The sequence below is a fragment of the Athene cunicularia genome (genome assembly GCF_003259725.1).
Source record: "Athene cunicularia isolate RWA chromosome Z unlocalized genomic scaffold, athCun1 chrZ_part3, whole genome shotgun sequence".
Taxonomy (NCBI): domain Eukaryota; kingdom Metazoa; phylum Chordata; class Aves; order Strigiformes; family Strigidae; genus Athene; species Athene cunicularia.
The window spans coordinates 11,461,469-11,483,657 of record NW_020799144.1 but is presented as its reverse complement, the minus strand read 5'-3'; the positions used below and the strand labels follow the sequence as shown (position 1 = coordinate 11,483,657).

Below are 22,189 nucleotides of genomic sequence, written 5' to 3'. Positions count from 1 at the left end.
GATACGGATTTTTATTGCTTTCCTCAAACAAAAAACATCTGGAATGGAGAGTACAACAGGCAATTGCCCCCTGCCCCAACCCTACCAGAAGAACAAAGCCTAACCCCAAAACTGCCACTTTTGCCCCATAACTACTTAATTTCAGGATCATTAATTCATTACTACCTGCATCACTTTGGGAAGAAAGTGAAGAAAACAGATGGCTAGATGGAAGAAAGTTGTGGACCATGCCTCTTCTGACTGCCTTAGCTGTGTTGTTAGATAACAGTTTTCATCAGCAAACCAAATAACTGGGTCCTGCAGTAGATTTTTTTATCAGGCTTTGATTTACAAACAGCTCCTTTTTAGTACTGCAACAGCTAGCATTGGCAGTGAGTTTGACTGCAGAGAAGTTGACTGAAACTCTTCTGTTGAGCATTTAATTTGCAGTATTTGGCCTATCCTGCTAGGTAGATATGAGGAAGAGGTTAAGAATGTAATGGTATACATGTAAGCTAAGATTTTAACTTATTTTATCTTAGTTCTCCACTAAGGTGAAACATTTGTTACTCAAGTTGATCAAACTATTTAGGATAAAGTTTTTCATGGTGTCATATTGCTCATATATTAAGAAAATGTAAATAATACAACAATTAGAACAATATGGATTTCTTCATCTGTATTTTTCCCCCTCTCCCTTCTCTTCCCTTCTCCTTCCCTTTCCCTGTCCCTGCCTCCCTCCACCCCTGCTGCCTTTTTGCACAGCCTCGCTTGAAGAAGAACCAACATCATCAGGTATGAATAATTTATGATTACACCGGCATCATGGTAACCATGCCTTGCAGACTAATTTTTTAAAAAAATCATTTTAACCAAGTTTATTTTGTGTATAACACATGTTAAATAGCCATCAGTGTTCTTTTCTCTTTTGTCTGCTCTACTTCCTTTTGGTTTGGGTGTTTTTTGTTTGGGTGGGTTTTTTTGGTTTTTTGTTTGTTTGTTTGTTTGTTGTGGGTTTTTTTGCTTAGTCTGGAGTCAGTAGGCGATATACTTATTCAGTAGTAGTTCAAAATCTTCTCTGCCACATGATCTTTCGTTTTTGCTTCTTACTTGGTTAAGCTGGCACATTGGGCTTCACATGACAAACCAGGTCAAAACCAATCAGGAGTTCAAAAAAAATCAGTGTTTGTGCTAGTATTTTATCTGTCTTTATGCTGGTGAAGCATAGTCATCTGCATGACCCCCAAAACTGACATCTTTAAAGAGAGTACAGCCTGGAGACAAGAAATGACGGAAAGAAGAGCAGGTGCAGAAGCATCCTGCTCAAAGAAAACATTCTGCAAACTATGACCAGGATATCTGCTCAGCAAACTTTTATTTCCATTGACAGGCTGCCAAGCAGTGAAAACAGTTAACAGCACAGTCATAAAAATTAGTTTAGGAGCTCCCCAAGAGATGCAGACATGTAGTGTTTATTCTATTGCAAAGTTTAACTATTTCTAATTAATTGGCAATCAATTGGCTTGGGAGTATTTAAAGAAAAAGAAGACAATATACCAAAGAAGAATGCCCCTAAACAGCTTAACATATTTGAAATGGCATTGAGTTATATAAACTCGGTGAGCTAAAACATCAAATGAATAGGGAGTCACTTTATAGTGGCTTGTTAAAAGAAGTAAAGGTCTCCAGAGGACCAAAGGAGAAAAGGTAAAGAAAGTGAATGAAGAAAGGAAGACGGCAAGCAAGGATTGAACACTGTTTACAACACTAACGTACAACTTGGGAGCAATATAAGTAATTAGAGTACGGTGGAGAATAATAAATGAAAGGATGGAGAACAAAGCCAAGAGTAGAATGTGAGAGAGGGAGAATATTTAAGACTAGCACTGAATAGAGAAAGAAGCAAAAGGGATCTTTTAACATGAAGATAGTAGTGGAATGGACAGAAAGCATGACTGAGATGAGAAAAACCACTGCGAAACAGAAAGGAAGAGTTTGGGAAAGAACTGTAGAGTAGTAACACACCCCTGAGGAGGAATATATATTATAATTATAAAGCATCAGCCTTTAACTATCCATTTCTTGAGACATCTGTCAGTTCAGAAATTTTTGTGAAAAGTATCAATAGAAACCTATTGCAGCTGTTCAACAGAAGTCTCAGTTACAAAAGGATATATATTTTTAATAGGAAAGAAAAAAAGCACCCTTTTTTCCCCTTTATGGTATTGGTTTAAGTATGCACATTTTTTAGAGGCAAAATTGAGAGGCATATATGAATACACTGTGGTAATTTTCAAGACAAATCTTGCTATGGTTGTGCATTGTAAAACCATCACTCCTGTTGTGACCAGTGGAGCGTCTCATGAAGATATGGACTCCCTTTTTGCATTTTGAACATCACTGCTGTTTTTGTGAAAGCCCGTAACTGTGAGCTGGCCAAGCTAAGCAGATACATCAGCTGAAATGGGTAAAAGGAGAGAAGTGGAATTTATAAGACAGCCACCTGGGCTCCACTACAGATCTCTGTTAGACTTTACCAGCTGAAATTTCAACGGTTTCACAAAAGCCTGTAGATTCTGTATTCAGTTCCTCAGGAGGCCTTGCCTTTTGGAATGCCAGGTGACATTGTTTGGTTTTGTATTCATTTAAATTGACTATCCACCACGGAATATTCCTAAATGTTCATAATCTCCTTGAATCCTCCCGTTATCAATACCAGCTTTTACACCAGTATTTTTTCAAATACTAGATCAGATACATTTCAAACGCAAATCATGTACTTACTTGTGGTTGATTGAATGAGCTGCACCTAATTTTTAGCCATTCATTTTATTGTTGCAGTCCTAATGTTTCAGGGTTTGTTGTCGTCTAAAAATGTACCATGGTTATTTCTGCAGTAATAGCTATGCCAGGGTAACTTTCTGTATGAAAACTCTTAATGGGAAGATTGGTGACCTTTTCATGTTAGTTATTCCATGAGAGGATGCTGTTTGCAGTAAGAGTATACATGTGGGAGTTGCACTGATACAGCAGTGCAGATAGATATTCCCACACAGACAAATCAACAGCTAAAATTACACAAACATACAGCACCACAATGTTTTTGTTCTTTGATTTGGACAGATGAGCAAATGCCTCAGGCATAAATGGTACATGGTAGATCTACAATATGAGACAAAACACATATTTTTAATTATTTTTGCAAATAAATCACAACTGCTCAGAAACTGTTACAAAGGAACATGACTAAATACCTGCAGAAGTAAGTGAATTAATGTAGCAATAACACTTTGTGTTAATTAATCTGTTTCTAGGACATTGATATTCCACATTATTAGATTCTTTGAGAATTATTTTTGAAACAGTTATATTCTTGGGAAAAAAAAAATTGATTAATCTGAAGCTTTTTTTGCAGGAATTAATTTGGCTAAACTTCTCCAGGCACAGAATCATATTTTTTTCCTATTCGAATGAAAATGTCCACTTTTGGGAAAACAATTCTAGTCTCTGCCTTGAGTAGCAAACTTTGAATCTTATACTTCTCTGATAGATATTAATAAAGTATAACCCAACTCCACATTTGCATGAAATACAACTGATCAAAAGAAGCTATATTTAAGAATAGATTCTAATTTTCAGAAATTCCATAATTTAAAACAGTTTGAAACAAATCAGTGAAGTATATAGTTAGTATTTGAATAGTCAATACATAGTAGACCTTTGTGAGCAAGGATTTATGCGTGTGTTTGCTAGGTTTTAGCCTCAGGTTCAGTGAAAGCACAGCCTAGAAGCGTAATATAAATTTTAACCATAAAGTGCAATATCTTGCTCCTGAGGGAGTCAAAACCAAAACCAGACTGTTGAATTAAGAGCAGGAAAAAAGTTTTAAATTTGGTGATGAAGGGCATGCATGTGAAAATGAAGTTATTTTAAAACCTTTGTTATAAAGAGATTACTTGTTCTAGCTTTTCCAGAGGAAATCTATTAAGTGCAATTATTCTTTACCTAATATTAATTCATATTTTAAAATTTAATAAGCGATACTAGCTCATCAGATGTTTTATAATTTATAGTTTCTATTGATTTTACTTTAAAATATTACTAGATGGTGTTTTGAACGTAACAATTAGTGCATTCATATGGGATTGTTTTAATACAAGTTATTCTCTGACTGTATTGACATTTACAAAGCTCTGTGTTCTGCTTAAAAAAGATATCTCTTACTCAGAGTAGGAAGGCAGTCATGCAGTTTGTGAGATGCAGAGGTGCTGAAAAATAAAAGGGAACTACATCCAAAGCACCGTGCGATCACATAGAGACTTCCACAGTAATTTCCGTGGGATGTGCCATGTATAGGCAGAACTCAGGTTCTGTCAACTACCAGATTTTGCTTTTTATGCAGAAAAAGCAGCACAATTTGTCCAGTTTGTGACATTTGTCTTAGTGGCATGTAATTAACCTCCTAATTCTAGTGCTGATCCGGTAGTGTTGGGGAGGAGGTGTGCACACACTTCCAGCTGCAAGGCCCAAAAGTCATCCCATTCCAGGTCATTAGAAGTACGTTATGACTATCTTCTGTGTAATGGTTGAAGGGGAGGAAAGATGAGAAGATTAATTGGAGGGCAATGTAGTATTTTTCCAAACAACACCTTTCCTTTTTAAAGAATATGAGGTAGGATTAATTGAAGCTAATACACTAACCTTATGAAGATTCTAAACATTATTTGAACATTTTATGAACATTTTAAACTTTTAATTGACCTCTGATCAGAATCAAAACTAGAATTTCTTTTCTATCAAATCAAAGGGATGAAACAATATTAGTTCCCATACTCCGCTCTTTGGGATAGTCTAGCTTCCCTGACAACACCCTCCGTGAGAAAACTCCTAGAAGTGAAGTTACTAAAATTTTACTCTGATTGTTGTAACCAGTATGTTGAAGATAATCATCATGGGATAATAAATGCCCCGTCTCTCTCCATCGCGAATGGTTGTTTTGAATGGTATTTCACAAGGGTCCATTCAATGCCAGAATGCTTCAGTCCTAATGAACTGTAACTATAGCTCATCAAACATATTTCATCTAAGACAAAACACACTTATTTTTTGCATGCTTTTTAACCAAAGCTGAACCAAGGAGTTTTTCAAATGATCCTCACAGTTTCAACAAGGTTTTCCTTAGCCTCACTTCTGAATAAGCATTAGTCTAGATCTCTTTTTCCATTCCAATGAAATACCTACGGCTTTATGCTGTCATAGACCTCTAAACACTCTCTTTTGAGCCACTTCTGTATATCTGTTTTTTTCTTTTCAGTTTCAGATCAGTTAAATAGTTTTACCAGAAGCTCATGCAACCCGTGAAAGCAAGCTAGGAAAATGTCAAGACAGTGCTCTTGGAGATTTGTGGCCATGTTTCTTTTCCCATCTATGCATGAAGCATAAGTCTTTTAAAGCTCTTTACTGAAATAGGAGGAGGGTTTTTTTGTTCAAAATTGGTTTTAAGCCTAATGTATCAACTTATGTTTGGTGTCCTGCTGTTTGAAGCTTTGCATCTCAAAAATGTTTCCACATGGTTTTATGTATTCCTCCCCTCTCCCCAAGGAGTCTGGAATAATTTTTAAAGATATCAAAGAGTAATTCTTCCAAGATACAATGAGACAGACTATAGCATAACATGTGGCACTTTGTTCAGTTGCCTTTACGCTGTACTTTGACTGAATTAATAAATACATGCCCTTTGAGATCATCACTTAACTGAAGCCATTCCTTGTTTTTGTCACTGATTTTTTTTATTTTTTTTTTTAAGCTTAGTGTTTCAGGTAACTGCCATTTGTGCCTTTGTATCCTTTTATATACTATATGCAAATGTGTTTAGACTTTCATGACAATAAAAGCTCTTTTGCAGTTTGAGTTTCATATTTTTTTGTTTTAATGAAATTTAGGTGTTGAAGACACAGTAGACTAAATATTTTACAGAATTTTCTTCTTCAAAGATATTAGTAAAATGCAATCCCTACAACAACCTTGTGGCACAATATGTACATGTGCAGACAGCTGCATTGTAAATCTCTGTGCAACTACTACAAGCAGCCTATTTTCTACAGAAAATAATACTACTTTTCTACAGTTCTGTGTGATATTTAATCTGTGGTCTTCCTTACTTAGAATTTCATACAAATCGTAGAATGGTTTGGGTTGGAAGGGACCTTAAAGACCATCCAGTCCCACCCCCTGTCCTGGGCAGGGCCACCTTCCACTAGCCCAGGTTGCCCAAAGCCCCGTCCAACCTGGCCTTGAACCCTTCCAGGGAGGGGGCAGCCACAGCTTCTCTGGGAAACCCGTGCCAGTGTCTCACCACCTTCACAGGGAAGAATTTCTTCCTTATATCCAATCTAAAGCCACAATCTTTCCGTTTAAAGCCATTACCCCTCATCCTATCCCTATATTCCCTGATGACGAGTCCCCCCTCGCCTTTCCTGCAGCCCCTTTCAGCCCTGGGGGGCCGCTCTAAGGTCTCCCCGGAGCCTTCTCTCCTCCAGCTGAACCCCCCAACTCTCTCAGCCTGTCCTCACAGGGGTGCTCCAGCCCCCCCAGCATCTCCGTGGCCTCCTCTGGCCCCGCTCCAGCAGGTCCGTGTCCATCTGCTGTTGGTGCCCCCAGAGCTGGACCCAGCACTGCAGGGGGATCTCACAGAGCAGAGCAGAGGGGAGAATCCCCCCCTGGCCCTGCTGCCCACACTGCTCTGGGTGCAGCCCAGCACACGGTTGGCTTTCTGGGCTGTGAGTGCACATTGCTGGCTCACAGACAGTTTTCCACCCACTCATTTCCCCAAGTCCTTCTCCTCAGGGCTGCTCTCCATCCACTCCTCACCCAGCCTGTGTTCACGCTTAGGATTGCCCCAACCCATGTGCAGGACCTTACACTTGGCCTTGTTGAGCTTGATGAGGTTTGCATGGGCCCAGCTCCTCAAGCCTGTCCAGGTCCCTCTGGATGGCACCTCCAGCGTGTCGACTGCACCTCAGAGCATGGTGTTGTCGGCAAACTGGCTGAGGGTGCACTCGATCCCAACTGTCCATATTGCCAACAAAGAGTTAAACAGCACCGATTCCAATACTGGCCCCTGAGGAACGCCATTCGTCACTGATCTCCACTTGTATAGAAGTTATTTTAGCAATTTTTTCCTAAAGAAGTAAAAAGGGGAAAAAAACAACTTTTAAGAAACAACAAAAGTTAAAAATGCTATATAAAATAGAGAAGGGACTTACATCCCAAAGTCTGTAGAGTGAAGTTTAATTCAGAAAAAGAAATGAAAGGAATAGAACAGAAAAGCACTGTAGCAGAAGTTCCAGAAAGAAAGTTCTACTAGAGATAGCACTTAAAGAGTTACCAAATGTCATAAAAAATACACATCTAAAATCTTAAGATTTGCCCATTAACCATATGCTGTGAGCATGGTGTTAAGCCATAACTGAAATCTAAATTGCTTCCAAGTTATGTAATTTTTTTGTTTGTTTGTTTCTGTTAGAAAACCTCCAGGTTTCTCTAGCTATTAAAACTCGTGGTGCCTGTTTCTCCCCTGGACTTCTTGTGTATCAGGAGCCTTTTAAAGCAGGGCACTAGAGTATTTTGCCTTGGAACCTGCAGAATAAGAAACTATGGATCACTCATTGTGTTGGAAAAAAAGATAAAAAGGATTTAAAATTATGAAAAGTTAGAGGCAGTTATAAATTAACTAACAGATACTTCAAACCTGTTTTACTGGTTGTAGCCTAGATACTTCTTAAGAGAGACCCTATTAGTTTTCCTATTGGACATGGTCTAGAATTCTGTAGTAATGATTACTGTTTTCTACTTGTTTTTTAGATGTCCCTTTTATTCACATGAACATTTAGATAAATTTTATTTATACTACTAGGGAGAAATACTAGGAAGAAATGATGTTGCTTCCCTGAGCTCCACTACCTCCCAGGGACTCTCCCTGGACTCAGTCAGAGCCTTGCTGTGCAAGGGGCAGTTTCTCATGGAAAGAGACTTTTCAGACTCACAAGCCCTTCCTTGCTGTAGTGTCCCAGTGCTCACACACTGACTTGTCTTGTGAGTGGCATGCTGAAATGGCAAAGCAAAGCCAACACCTACTGTCTAGCTAATAATGTGTGATAGAATGGAAGTTATAGACTCTTTCCCATCAAAAGATGTCTGTGTCGTGGGTTGGCTTTCCCCTTACGGATCTTGGAAATTAACAGGATAGAGACAATAAAGGAACATACTTAATCTGCATTTGCTAGGCATAAGTGCTCAGTAGTACTAATGTGTAGATTTAAAACCAATATTCACTCTTGTATTAGTTATGAGTAGAATTTTTTATCCATTTTCTGGTGAAATTATTGTTTCCTCAGAAATAAAATTATTCATGGAACATGGTAAGTTTAAAAAAAAAAAAAAACAACCAAAAAAAAAAAAAAAAAAAAAAAAAAAAAAAAAGTGCTTCTTCTTGTTCTAAATATCCTTTCATTTAAAAATTCAGTGATTTATAATTTTTAATAGATTTAAAACACTAGACATAAAATTATTACAATCCCAGGTTTTCCCTTGTCAGTTTATTTTTATTTTGAGGTAAATTAATAATATCATCTTTTTTCTTTTTTTTTTTTAATATTTATGAATGTAGGAAGCTTCTACTCAGCACCACATTAGATAGCTTTACATTAGATCATTTAGAATAGTTTGAAATTAATTTAGAAAGCGAGTAGATATAGACTGGACATAAAGAAGAAATTTTTTACTGTGAGGGCGGTGAGGCCCTGGCACAGGTTGTCCAGAGAGGTTGTGACTGCTCCCTCCCTGGCAGGGTTCAAGGCCAGGTTGGACGGGGCTTTGGGCAGCCTGGGCTGGTGGAAGGTGTCCCTGCCCATGGTGAGGGAGGTCAGACCAGATGATCTTTAAAGATACCTCCAAACCAAACCATCCTGTGATTCTATGATTCAAATATTAGATGGGTCTTTTGCTTGGACAGAGGAATATTGTAATCAATTTTTTGTTGTCATTCCTTCTTCCATGTCAGCAAATGCTTTTCCCATTTGTTCATCAAAGAGTAGAAGAGATCCAGTTGGTCAAAGTGCTGCCAACATGCCACCGATTCTCAGACAACTATATTATGAGTTCAAATGAGAAACATTTGAGACCTCACTGAAATTTATATTTACACAGGAATTATCCTTACATCCTTCTATGCTAGCTATACTATATATTTGCCTTTAAATAGTTCCTGAAAATAATGCCCTCATGACCTTCTATTGATTGCAAAAAGTTGAAATCATAACTGCTTTAATAGTTATCAGAAAAGAAGTAATAAACAGATGTCCCTAGCTTACTGAAATGAAATTTTCCAACAAGTTCATGAGAAATTTTATCTGCTTACTCTCTCACCCTCAAACCCCCAAAGATGCATCTGATCTAGTCTCAAGGACTTCAATTCACTGCCCCGTGTACAGCAGCGTCCGAATTACTGTAATTTTGTGACAGCATGCTCTCCGGCTGTCTTTGGGGGCACAATAATTTTGCTGCGGTATGCAAACCTATTCTGTTTCACACATTTCGAAGAGGAAAAGCATCTTTCTGTATTATTCTAAGGGAAAGGATTTGCTGTTCCCCCAGGGTCAGTAACAGAGATTTACTCTCTTACTTAACTTGGTTTACACATTTGTAACAATTCCTTTTCTTTTTCTTATTGAAGTGCATATTTTATTTTTCAGTGCCTGAAGCAAACTTTTTAATTAATTTTCCATCTATTCCAAGTAAAATATAGACTAAATCAGAACATTATATAAAGGTCATATTGAACCCTATTTTGATGGAAATGAGGCTTATGCTGTAAAAATAGCTCTAGATGCCAGGTGGCACTGAAGGCTATTACAGTAGGCTGTCACATTTAAAAGCTGGAAATCTTGCTTAGGTCAGGAATGGAAATTAATTACTATTTTCAGCCTATCCCTTAGTGCATGGTTGTCCGTATATCATAAAAATAACTCAGTTCGGCAAAATCGCTCACTCCTTTTCAGGATTAGACAAAGAGGGTGCTAAAGAGGTTGAGATTAGCCTGCAGTGCTGGCAACTGCCTGAGAAACTCATGCATGGGCATTTTTCCATAATCTGCATAGTTTTAGAGAATAGCATTTGTGGTGAGTATACAACATCCACCCCAGTGTACAAATACAAGTGGAAGATAATATAGTAACCCCTAAACTAACTATTGCTTTGTGTCATTAACATTTTCTTTCGGGTGCTTACCACTTTCTCACCTGAAGTTTGAGATGGAAGTTTTCCATGCCAGACACCTGCCGCAGGCTGAAGTCAGCTCAAATCTTTTCACTATTTCTCATAATGAGGTTAAGGAAAAAGGATGTTCTGCTGCCCATTTTGATTCTCAGAGCTGTTCCACTGAGAAACCTTTCTGCTCCAATACTTTGGAGCTGGGACATGCAATTTCACAGAGCGGTGTCAGAGGTTACTTTTATTACTGCCGTGGAAAGGTCCACAGAGTCAGCCAGAGAGGTAGGTTTACTTCACGCTTAATTAGCAGAGATGGCTCCTAACCTAACAGAGTTGAGAAGTCTGTAACAGGGACACCAGCAGTGCGTCCTGCTGTCTGCAGGTGGGTGAAATCAAGTCTGACATACCAACTACCAGTGACTTTCTATAGCAGGGAGAACAGGGAGCAGAACAGATGGAGATGTCACCCTGGAGGGGAAACACAACACTTTTGTCTCAGGCTCCAGCACTGTCAGCACTGGTTGTTGGTACCAGGTCTGTATCAGTGGAGTAGCTTTACTTCGGTGCTTTTCTATCTGGGAAGCAGTGTTCCCTGAGAAGAGGCTTTGCAGGTGTCTAGACCTTGCTTGAACAGATAAAAAGGGCAGAACTAGAAGTGAAGAGAGGGTCATGTGAATATAATAGTCAAAGGTTATTATTTAATGTGCTCTAATTATTATCTTCTGAAAATAGAACAAGAACAAACAAGATGAAGAACTACTGTTCTTGTTGCTCCAGGGATCTCAGTGTTGCTTCTTGAGTTCTCTGTACTTCCAAGAAGTAGAGCTGTGGCACGGGACAAAATATGGCAAAATGCTAACCATGTCAAGAGAACAGATGACAAGGTCCTGTACTGTTAGAATGGACAGATTTTCATCTGAGAAGTGATGGAAACTGATCTGAGAAATTGCTGAGGGAGAAGGGAGTTGACAGGCAAGGAAATTAGATTAATGAGTTGCACATGGGAGCGGAGTGAGTGGGTCTTAATACATGCATACAAAGGGAAAGGCTGCAGTGGGGTGGTCTGCGTTGGCTCGGCTGCTGTTGGAAAAGCTGTTTCCTTCACACAGGCCATTTAATTTCTGATTCCTTCTTCCAACCTACTCATGCTTTCTTGCTCTCTCCTTTATGCTTGTGCTAGCAATTGTACAACTATATCTTGAACTGCATCAGGTGTCTGTTTCAGCTGAAAGTAGCCTTTCACTAATACAATTTCCCCAACAGAGTTAGTGTTCATTTAGTTCAGCTCCTTGATCTGATTTGCTGTGTAGTGGCATGTGTGCTCTCAATGGGAAGGAGAATATTGGAAAAATATAGTGAAAGCTAGAGTTAAGAAGAAAAAGCCTGTCATCTTTGGTGAGATACTGTAATTAAGGTGGATTAAAGTAGTCAGAGATTGTCATCTAGGTGTAGAAAGGCAAAAAAAAAAGCAAATACTAATGAAAACAAAACATGAGTAGTGGTTGGTTGAGGAATTGGGATCAGGTTAACAAGCCGGATGAAAATAGTTCTGCTCAAAAATAGCATCCCAAAGAGGCTTATTTTGGTTTTAAACTGTTTTATGACTATCTTTAAAACACTGGATTGACTGCGAAAACGTAAGAGCACTGAGTGAGAAATTTTACTCGTTTTCTGTTCAATGCAAATTTCAGTGGTTTTTTAATTTTAAAATTTTAAGATTTTGTGTGCCAGTCCTTGGTAATCTTGCACAACAAAGAAAAGTGTTAATTCTTACAACCAGAATCCTTGTCCTACCTTTCCAGTAGTTCATATCCTGTTATGTAAGAGTGTTAAAGAACTGACGCATGTGCCTAAGCTTAAGCAGGTTGGATAGCTCCTAAAGCAGGTAAGGAAGAAGGGCAAAGGAAAGCTCTCTGGCAGCTGTCAGTGTGTCAAATAACATGGCTAAACAGAGAGAATACTGTCCTTCCGTTAAATTCAGGCTCCTTTGCAACCGATTTTATAATCAGGGGAAGGTGTGACGTTTAGGATAGTTTTCTGATGTAGATACATAAGTTGCAGGAAGGATATAATAACAAGGAAAGATTGTCAGTAAGGGGTAACGTGTTTTACTGAGGCAGCTAAGAGGTGAAATGGACAGGCATTCAACACATGAGTTTCTCTTCATGTCTGAAACAGCAGTATTTTATCAAGCATAATCATGGAAATGCATAGTACTGTTACATTGCTGGATTTGTGGTGGATCGAAGCCCAGGAAGTGTTAAAACTGACAGATAATGGAATTATGTGCAAATGGATTTAAGTTCCCTGGAAGACCAAGAGCAGAGTTTAAAACAGAGCTGAGGTGGGTTGTTTTCTTCCATCTGGTCTTTCTTATTATGAATCTCTGTGTCTCCTCAGCTACTCATCTGATGCTCACTTCCCATCCAAATGAATTTCTTACTGCTTTTCACTGTATTTACTGTTCTTCTGCCTGCTACTAATGCCCCCAAGCCTCCTACGAAGTAAAACAGCCCTGCTATCCCAAACCGTCTCGACTCTGGCTTCAGCCAGTACTGTTTGCCAGTAAGGGATCAGCTAGCTGGACTCTGAGTAGCTGTATCACTGAGGTGGGAGAAGATTGTTAAGTCTATCTTTGCTTGAACAAGGAAAAAAATGTTGAATGAAGATTTGACATTTATATTTTAATAAACAGTCACAGGTTGCCTGGCATTAACATTGACCAAGACTAAGCTGCCCTCTTTAAAATGCGTCATCGAAGCAACTTTACAGGTGAAATCCAGATATAGTTCTTATCATAAAGAAAACATAAATTGCTTCAGTTGCATAGAAATACCAAGAAAAAGCTTAACTAAGTTCACTCAGACAGGGATGTGGGTATTTCTGCATGTATGCAGCAACTTCTTAGACCATTTCTTGCAATAACAAATATCTGCCACTTCATTCACATCTACTAATTCTCACTGTTGCTCTTATAGATTGTCTTTCTATTTACTAATGACCGTTTTCCGGAGCCAAAACCTCCCTTTTTTCATCATATACATTGAATACATTTTTTTTATTGTGTATTCTTTTGAGGCCACTCCTACTTCAATTAAAAGGTGTTTCATTTTCTCCCACTGTCTTTTGGATAAACAATATTTTGCCTCAGAGCATTAATTTCCTTTACTAGTCTTAAAAAAAGAATTACATGTAGTATTCAGCTGCCTTCTGCTGCATTCTGTAATCTTAGCTATACAATTGCAGTGTTTAAAAATTTTTTTGAAACTTTTTTTTTTCCCTCTTTTATTTCACTTACATAAAACTGTTGACTTCAGTAGTAGTCCTTAGGAGTAAACACTATATGACTTCAAAATTGTGGCTGACAGCAGATAAGTAAAAGAGCGGAATCTTTCACAGTATAGTCCAGAAGTGTATATTCATTATTTATTCAAGACACAACTTCCACTGGCTGCCATGGGAGTTGTGGTTGTATGACAACTGTTCTGATAGAAATAACAATTATGAAAATGTGACGTGTTCCCATGAATGTCTAGTTGTCTATTACTAAAATATTTTAAAATGCATTGTACCTTTGTATACTTCAGAAGTTATTTGAATTGTGTCAAATAAGCTGAGAAAAGACTGAGAATTCATGAAGTTTTATTGAAATGACTAGTTGGAATGAAGAAGCCATAGCCCAAGAACGAAAAGGTCTGGATATAGATTTATATATTCAATTTGCGTGTAGTGCCATATTTTAACATTTACTTGCAAAGCATGAATTAACACTCTACAGCAATATTACTAGTCTTTGTTACAGTTATTCATGAATTCCATTAGTTTCAAGCTTTCTACAGTACTTTGTCCTGTTAAAACTGCAGAACAGTATTTATTTATTAATATACACTAAGGGAAATGTGACAGTATTTCAATATCTGATTCTTAGCCTTTCCATTTTGATCTGGTATTTCTCAATTTTTATTTTTTTTTTAATCCAGCCTCCTAGGTGATAAAACCATTCTAATAACTTTCTCATCAAAACAGTAATACTGGGCATTTTCTGAAACAAAATACAAATTAGTGATCCTGTTTGATCAGCATTCTGCTTCAGCCTTCCTTGAGTAGGGGCAGGGACAGAAGGTATAATGTAAATGGGTAATTAATTAACTCTAGTTCATGCCCTCATCTTTCGAAGCCACTCAGGTGAATATGGCCATCATTTGGCCTTTGCGCAGATCTGTGGATCTTGCAAACCAGAGGACAGTTGGGTATGTCTGATGAGCTACCCATGCTACAGCTGACACCAGGAAAAGAGCGAGTGTCTCCAGAGGAAGTCTGACATGCCATTCCCAAAAGGACTGTGTTTTTGGCCTTGGGAGTGATGCAGCTTATGCCCCAGCCCTTGCACAAGGCTCCTCTGAAGTCAAAATTTACCTGCGCAGAGAACTGTGCTTGAACGACAGCAATGACACCTGCATTGTGTGCAATAATACAAAACAGAATTTTGAGTTAAAGCATTGTGTATCATAAAAGACTCATCTCCAGTACTGCGGTGCAGGAATTATTACCATTACCCACCAAAACAGATCAGTATTTTCCTCCATGTACAACTAACTGTGTGTGAATCACATTAATTGAGCAATTAATTTGTATTGGTGCAAAGGAAGCAGACATCCTGTGATTCCACTGTGTGTCTTAAAAACGGAAGGCACATAAATGCAAACGTGGATTGTGAGTTTAAATTGGGTTGTTACGCAGTGTAGCAGTGAGTTGACAAGAGACCAATATGAAGCAGGAATGGTGGGGTATGAGAGGAAAAGAACGATGATCTAGCTAAGAAGGGAGTAAGAGTTGGAGAATCGTGATAGAGTCTGGAATTCAAAAGGATTTAGGGTAGGGTACATGAAATCAGGAGGGTTTGATGACAGCTGGAAAAAAAAATGCAAAGAGGAAAGGATATATTTGCTCTGTCCTACATCCTAAGGGAAATAAATGACTGGAGTGTGAGTCTTGTCTATTTCTCTTGGTTTCTGCTGTGGACAACTTTATGCCTCTTTGGACTATATATATTTCACATTTAGTAATTCTCTTTCATCACTTTTTAATAATATTTCATGTCCTAAGGATAACCACCCTCTGAGATTCTCTTCTCCTCTTTCCATGTCATTAATGCGACACTAGTAATTAAGATCTGACTCATACAAATATGAATAGCATAAGTTTAGGCTGTTGCATTTTTTAGTTCCCACTGGAATGCTCAACAAGAGGTCGAACTGGATTTTAATCTATTTGCTGTTATAATTAAGGCTCACATAATCTTTTCAGGTTTTCTCCATTTCCTGTAACTAGTGGAACATGGCAAAAAAGAATGAGAGGTCCTGTTCACTGGCAGTCTAAAGTGCAGTGAAAAATGTCATCTTCATATATGATGACAAGAGTTACGATCATAAAAATAGCACTTTTGTACAGAAATCCGAACTGTCAGTGAGGTTTTGCATTAGGTACCAAACTATGTATAGTTTCCTTATTGCTGGGTATATTTTACTTAAGCAACAGACCAATGCGGTAAATACAGAGATGGATTTGTTTCAGCTATATAAAGAATGGATTGGATAGTTTATTTTAATGTAGGACCTGTAGACATTATTGTAGAAAGATTTTTAACTGAATATTTTGAATGTCCCAACCTATAATAATTCTCTGAATATTTCAACATACAAAATTCTTCAAGTCTTTGCAATCCTGCAGCAAAATTTTTACAAAATACAAGATTTTTTTTGTGTTTGCAGAGGTTTTCTCAGTTTGATGTGAACCAGAATCAACTAAAAAATAGATTTGGAAAATATTTTTAACATAAATTGGAAATTTAATATGGATTTAAGAATGATACAAAGTAAATCACAAAAAATGGAGTGTGGCAACCAAGCTCCCACTCTTGGGTCGGCAAGAGTGGGCTAAATCATTGACAGAAACAGTACAATCTAGGAAAAAAAACCATAATGGTGATGCTTCCTGAGTGAAGTTAGAGAAAGAGAAGGAAAATGCCCTGAACCTGATTTTTTTTTTTTTTTTTTTTTTTTTTTTTTTTTTTTTTTTGTCAACAAAGCAGTTATTCTTTGGGAAGGTAAAACCCTTCTGTGAAATGTCATGCAGAGATATAGAGGTCTCATGTTATTTTCCCACAGTAGGTGTATGATAGAACCGATGGGGGAAGAATATTTTGGGCTTTATCCAGAAACACATATGCATGTGACGAAGGCTATAAAGAGCTGAAAAACAACACTGAAATTGGGGAAAGTTAGTTCTCAGACTTGGAAGCTGATTATGAGGAGAAATAATGAGAGAGAACTTGCAGAAAATGTCTTGTAGTGCATTAAACACTTTCTTCAGCTTTTGGAGCATTTTCATGTTTCACACTGTGTAGTATCACCACATTGCCCATGCCTCAAATTTGGGTATAATCTGTCATTCTCAGTCTATGGAAGCGTTAGGTGGGAAGCTTAGGACTATTTATTAAGGAAAGGCACTGTATAGCCTTCAAGTTTAAATAGCATCTTGTCAGAAAATACTCTTTATTTAGTTTTAAAAAGGTTGGAATGTGGCTGGGCAATCAGTTTAAACTTCTTCTCTGTAATAGAAATCCACAGAACAGAATTAGAGGAAAATGTGCCAAAATGACCTAAAGCATTTTGCACTCAAGGGGTGAGCCTTAGCTTTTGCTGCATCCAGATGGAGACACCTTGATCATTATAATCAGCATGCTCCATTTGCTGCATTAAAAACAAGATAAATATTTAATCACAGTGCAATTAAGTCTGGATCACTGCCATTAGTTTATAATGAAAATATAGTTAGATAAAATCTAATACAGTACTAATTCACTTATGAACCAGGCTGAACAGATTTTTTTTTTTTTTAAAGCTGTTATTTTGAGAATGTTAATGTGATGAAGGTGTGTGTAACTGCTAATTATTTTTACTACTTTCATACATTAACTGGAATAACGCATATCTATCAGTTAACATTATCAATATTCCACATAAATTGTGAATTATGTTCTGCAATGCCTATTCTTTTCAGGTTGAAATAACCAAACAGATAACAAGCTGTATGTATAATAAATATTTGTTGAATCAAAATTAATTTGTATCCTAACAGCAAAATAGAATCAACAGTGGCAAATTCCAGAAGGAAATTGTATGAAATATATTGATCTGTAGGAGCTATTGTAGCTTGGTGTGGGTTTTTTTAATTTGTTTTACAAATATTCAAGTATGCCGAGCAAGCAAGAATTTCTTACTACACTTCAGAAGTCTTGAAGGATGAAGTGGTTCAAAATACCTGAAGTACGACTTCTGTGGGTTTTAGCTAAAAGAAGGAGAAACTCCTTTTTATTTCTCTGAGCAATGTCATGATGCACCAGTGTAATGAAAGTTGGGCCCTAAAATGTTTAGATTGTTATGTAAATTTTGAACCCAGAATGACTTTCAAAGGCAAATAAATTTATATCTATGACTAAGAAGGAGCAAATAGTGGACTACAATGTATTCGTTCATTACAGACGATGCTTCATACCTAAGTGGAGGAACCAGCATGCTGACTAGAAGAAACCTTTTTCATGATTACAGCCCCTCCTGGCAGAAGGTCAACATCCCAGCTGCTGGGAAGGCTCATGTCCTCAGAACCCTGCACTGCAGGCAGCTGAGATGTAGCTCAGATATTTGAAGTAGTGAACAAACATGCTGTTCTTCAGACCCAGCTGTGTTGAGAGTGTTCTTGGGAAACAGTAGTTTTCCTCTAAATACAGTTGAAATCTACAGAATGCTTGAGCAGAAGCTTAGTCTTAGCCACAAGGATGGTGCCCAGGTGCAAAGTACATGTACTAGTGAGACCTAACTCTGCGCTGTGTTGCTGGAGTGGATATGTCATACTTGTGTGCTCGAACCTGTAGATAGGTTGGGACATAAGTACGTATTTCGGTATGATTTAATGATCCCCAGAACTCAGCGGATGCAGGATCATTTCTGTCAAATTGTTAAAATGGTCTCTGAAGTATCACAGCTCCCACACAGACACACCGTTGGGGGCATTCAAAACCGGTCAGGTAAGCTTTGCACAATCATATTAATAGGCAAAGTAGTAAATGTGAGGAAGATCAGAGACTCCCAAAACCTTTTGTTATATTCCTGTCCTTTTAATGCAATAAAGCAGTTTTCTGTCAGAACCTGTGGGGACATTCCTGATGGATTTGAATGCTCATTTATGTGTCTGTGTGGGAAATGGTCTTCAGATAGGATTATGTTTCATTTTGGATTTGTGTCTGCTGAACTTTGAAATCTATAAGCTCAAATTTTAGGGGCACACCTTTCAGAAATCCATTTAATTTAGTTTTTAAAAGGATGATGAAGAAAGAAAAAGGTCAGTTTACTTTTGAAAAAGAGGTGGTCTCATTTGTGCATATAATTTTTTTTTTTTTTAACTGTATGGAGAAAACATACATATTAATTAGAAAAAAAGGTCAAATATAAAGATTCTGAAATTAAGCTCATCTCAAATATTTGTAAGATACCTAATACAGATATTTAATTATTCCCACTGCAGGATTCTTCAGCTTTCTTCTCAGGTTGCAGGAAATGATCACCTGCAGGGATAGTGTTGGATTACCAGGACAGTGAGTTTAATTCAGTGTGATAATCCTAAATTTCTTCATCTTGGGAAGCTTGTGCCATTCTGCTTAGCTCCAGCAGCAAGGAGATTAATTCTCCTCTTCCCGTAAAGATGAAAGAAGTCATATGTGCCACTGGCTTCTTTTACACAGACTCATTTCAAAATGTAAGAGTTCTTACTAAGTGAGCTCTGTCACAGCTTATTTTGAAGACTTTGCTTTGGCAGAGGAAGCATCTAAAGTATTATGTATTATCAAAACAGAGGCAGGGGGAGGACTTCAGACTACTGATGTTGAAACCATATGAGAGATCTCTAATGAAGATTTCTATTTACCAGAGGGGGGAAAAAAACCCTATTTGTCTGATACTCATGCAGAACTGAGAGGAACTTAAAAAACCTAGTGGTATGAAGGCAAGCAGCTAGAGAGTATTTTTCTTTCACAATGAAATGAAAAATCATTTGATACCTTTTATTAGTTTGATGGTAACTCCAGTATTTGTTTTGATGGGATTTGGAGCTTTCTATGTCATCAGAGTAACATTATCTATAGTCCTATTTTAGTAATATTCCACGAAATAAATGAAGCTATTATCTTTGTAGCTAACAGTATCTTCGTCTTGATATATATGTATCAAGGTCAATATATAATTCAGTATTTTTTGTTAAAGTTGCATTATTTCTGCATGAAGAAAAGATGGATAGATATCAAAAACATTAACATTTGTATTGCACTTCCTTTAATTTTACTTTTTAAAATGTGATTGCTTGGCATGTGTCACTCCACTGGAGTATATTTTCCTTTCTTTTTCTCTTATATTTTTCATATTCCTCATTTTATCTTGTCTTAGTAAAAAATGATGGTAATAAGTAGATTGTGAGATAGTAGGAATTTATTTTTTATCCTCTTCATGTTTTAGCACAGCAGCAAGGACACTTCTGAGTATGGGGCATCAGGCTTTGAGGAAGATGTGATTGATGTAGAGTTCTTATTTAACTACATCACTTGTAACTGCCTGATATAATCAAAGCAACATCAGATTTTATAGCTGACAAAAAATGCTTATGCTGTTTGATGGAAGCATAAGAAATAGCTTGTTATATGGGTAACTGTCACTGAATTGGGGAGTATAAGAGTCAGTGAGGAGAGGTTGGTTGGTTTTGTTTCCTGTTATGACTGCTATTTCACCTACTTTCTGATTTCTCAGATTTTGCTAAAGTAAAGCCACACAACTCCACTGTTAGCCGTTGTACTTCGGAGACGACCTTTGTCACATTTTTAAATCCTACATAAAGATTTATCAGGAAAATTGGCAAAACGTCTGTGGACTTCTTGATAATGGACTTCAGTGCATTGTACAAACTGTGTTCGTTGTGTCACTGAACATCTGCAGAGCTGCCCTTTCAGACAGGCACTGTGTGTCGCTGATGAAGTTTGCACTGGCACTGCAAATGAGCTCCTGTATGGGGCTTGCTGTCCTCAGCTGGGTGAGGAGTGGGAAGGCTACAGTGCTTCATCAGCAATGCTCTGGAAACATAACATTTTTCATTTTTTTCTTAAATTCTAATGCATCCTGGACACTTAGAGGGGACAGTAGTTATTGTCGTACCTTATGCATACAGATTCAAACCTAAGCAGATAAAACACTTTGACGGAGACTAGAATTAGTCTGTCACCAGAGTAAATCTACCACCCCCTTCTCAGGAAGGGCACTGTGTGGGCATGAGGTCCTCAACTTCAGCCCTCCTGCTCTTCAGATCCCTTCCCATTGCACTGTGCAGCTTGCTCATGTAGATGCAGCCAGTCTGTAGTAAAAATAAATAATTGAAATCACAACAATCAGAATTTTAGGTAACTGACATTCACATAAACATATTTAAATGTGCTTTACATTTGTCGGTCTTTCCAGGCTTTTCCTGTTTGTTTATTTGTTTGGCTTTGTCTTCAAAAATAGAAGACCACGTGAAAAAAAAGAAGCTCAAAATAATCCTAGGGGTTTTTTTAAAAGAAAAGGTCCTCCAGATTGTCAAGGGAAACATGTAGAAAGGTATTTGAACACTTCTCTATTATTTCAAAATAATTTGAATATCCTACTAGACAGAATGAAGTAACAGGTTTTTTTCTAAATATTAACTCTATATATATTATCATTGACAAAACTTATGTTCTTACTGGTGAAATGATGCTTTCCTTGCTTTCCTGGCTTTTCTTGCTATAGACAAACTAATGGTTTCTCTTAAACATGTACTAACACTTCAGTATTGCATTATACAAGGTTTTATTTTTATGAAGTTTCAGTTAACTGTACTTCTCAAAGAAGAAAACATAACATGGTTCTGCCTAGAGCCCCTTTACAACTCTACTGAGGATGCATTTGTTTGATTCATCCATCTATAAAATCTCAGAGATTTTAGTAAGGCAGTCTAAAATATTTAAAATCTGCTACGCTTTAAGTTAACTTTCAATATTTTTTCAAAGACAGCATGGGATTTCAGCTGAATAACAGAATGATGTGTTTTGGAGTATACTTATTATGTTGGCTAATACCACTGGAACTGCACAAAGAAGGACTCAAAAGAGCAGGAAAGTGAATAGATCTATTACTTTGAGTGCACAATTAATCTTGTTGACATTATTTTATATGAACATGGATAAAAATGCCCGGAAAGCATACAATTGAATTCCACTGCTCATTAATATTGATCAAACGTTGTTGTTCTCTTTGTGTTGGAAGCCACTTAAAGATTACCTGTAAAAGTATTACAGTGCTATTGATTTAAAAAAACCCAAATCCCTGAAGTCCACTGTTTTTTGAAAATTACTTGACAAGTTTTATTTTTTATTTTTTTGTTAAAGAACAATGTTTTTGAATTTGCTGCTATAGATCTGAGTAACTGAGAATATTACTCAGATTGTCAGGGAATTAATTATCCAGCAGTCAATACAATGTTATTTAAAAACCTCTACGTCCCAATGGAAGTTAGTTGGGACCTCTCATCATCTGGCAGCAGTGCCTATATCTTACGTACCATTTTTGATGCTTAAATGGAATGATGCCAGGATTAGGGCTCAGATCTTTGAAGACACTCTGACCTGCATAACTTGCATCAGGGATACTGTAGACTCAGTGAAAAAAATATATATAAAAAAAATCATACGGTTGATGGTTCATGCAATTTAAATATCCTGAAGATGTGTGAACTCACAGGTATGGTCCTCTGGAGAATTAGGAGAAAAAAGGTGTGATGATACAGGCTTTTTAAAGTTGCAATCATTCATTCTTTTAGAATGCAA

At 37.4% G+C, this 22,189-nt stretch overlaps 1 protein-coding gene across 2 annotated transcripts in view; it reads left to right on the top strand.

Moving 5' to 3' along the window:
- The window catches only part of EDIL3 (EGF like repeats and discoidin domains 3), a 202,650-nt gene that overhangs the window by 51,198 nt on the left and 129,263 nt on the right, over positions 1–22,189 (top strand). The window contains exon 3 of one of the 2 annotated variants that reach the window (XM_026866611.1): positions 745–774. The exons of the other annotated variant lie outside the window; for it this stretch is intronic. Coding sequence (XP_026722412.1) covers positions 745–774 — 30 coding nt within the window. The remainder of the gene's footprint in view (positions 1–744; positions 775–22,189) is intronic. 2 annotated transcript variants of the gene reach the window in all.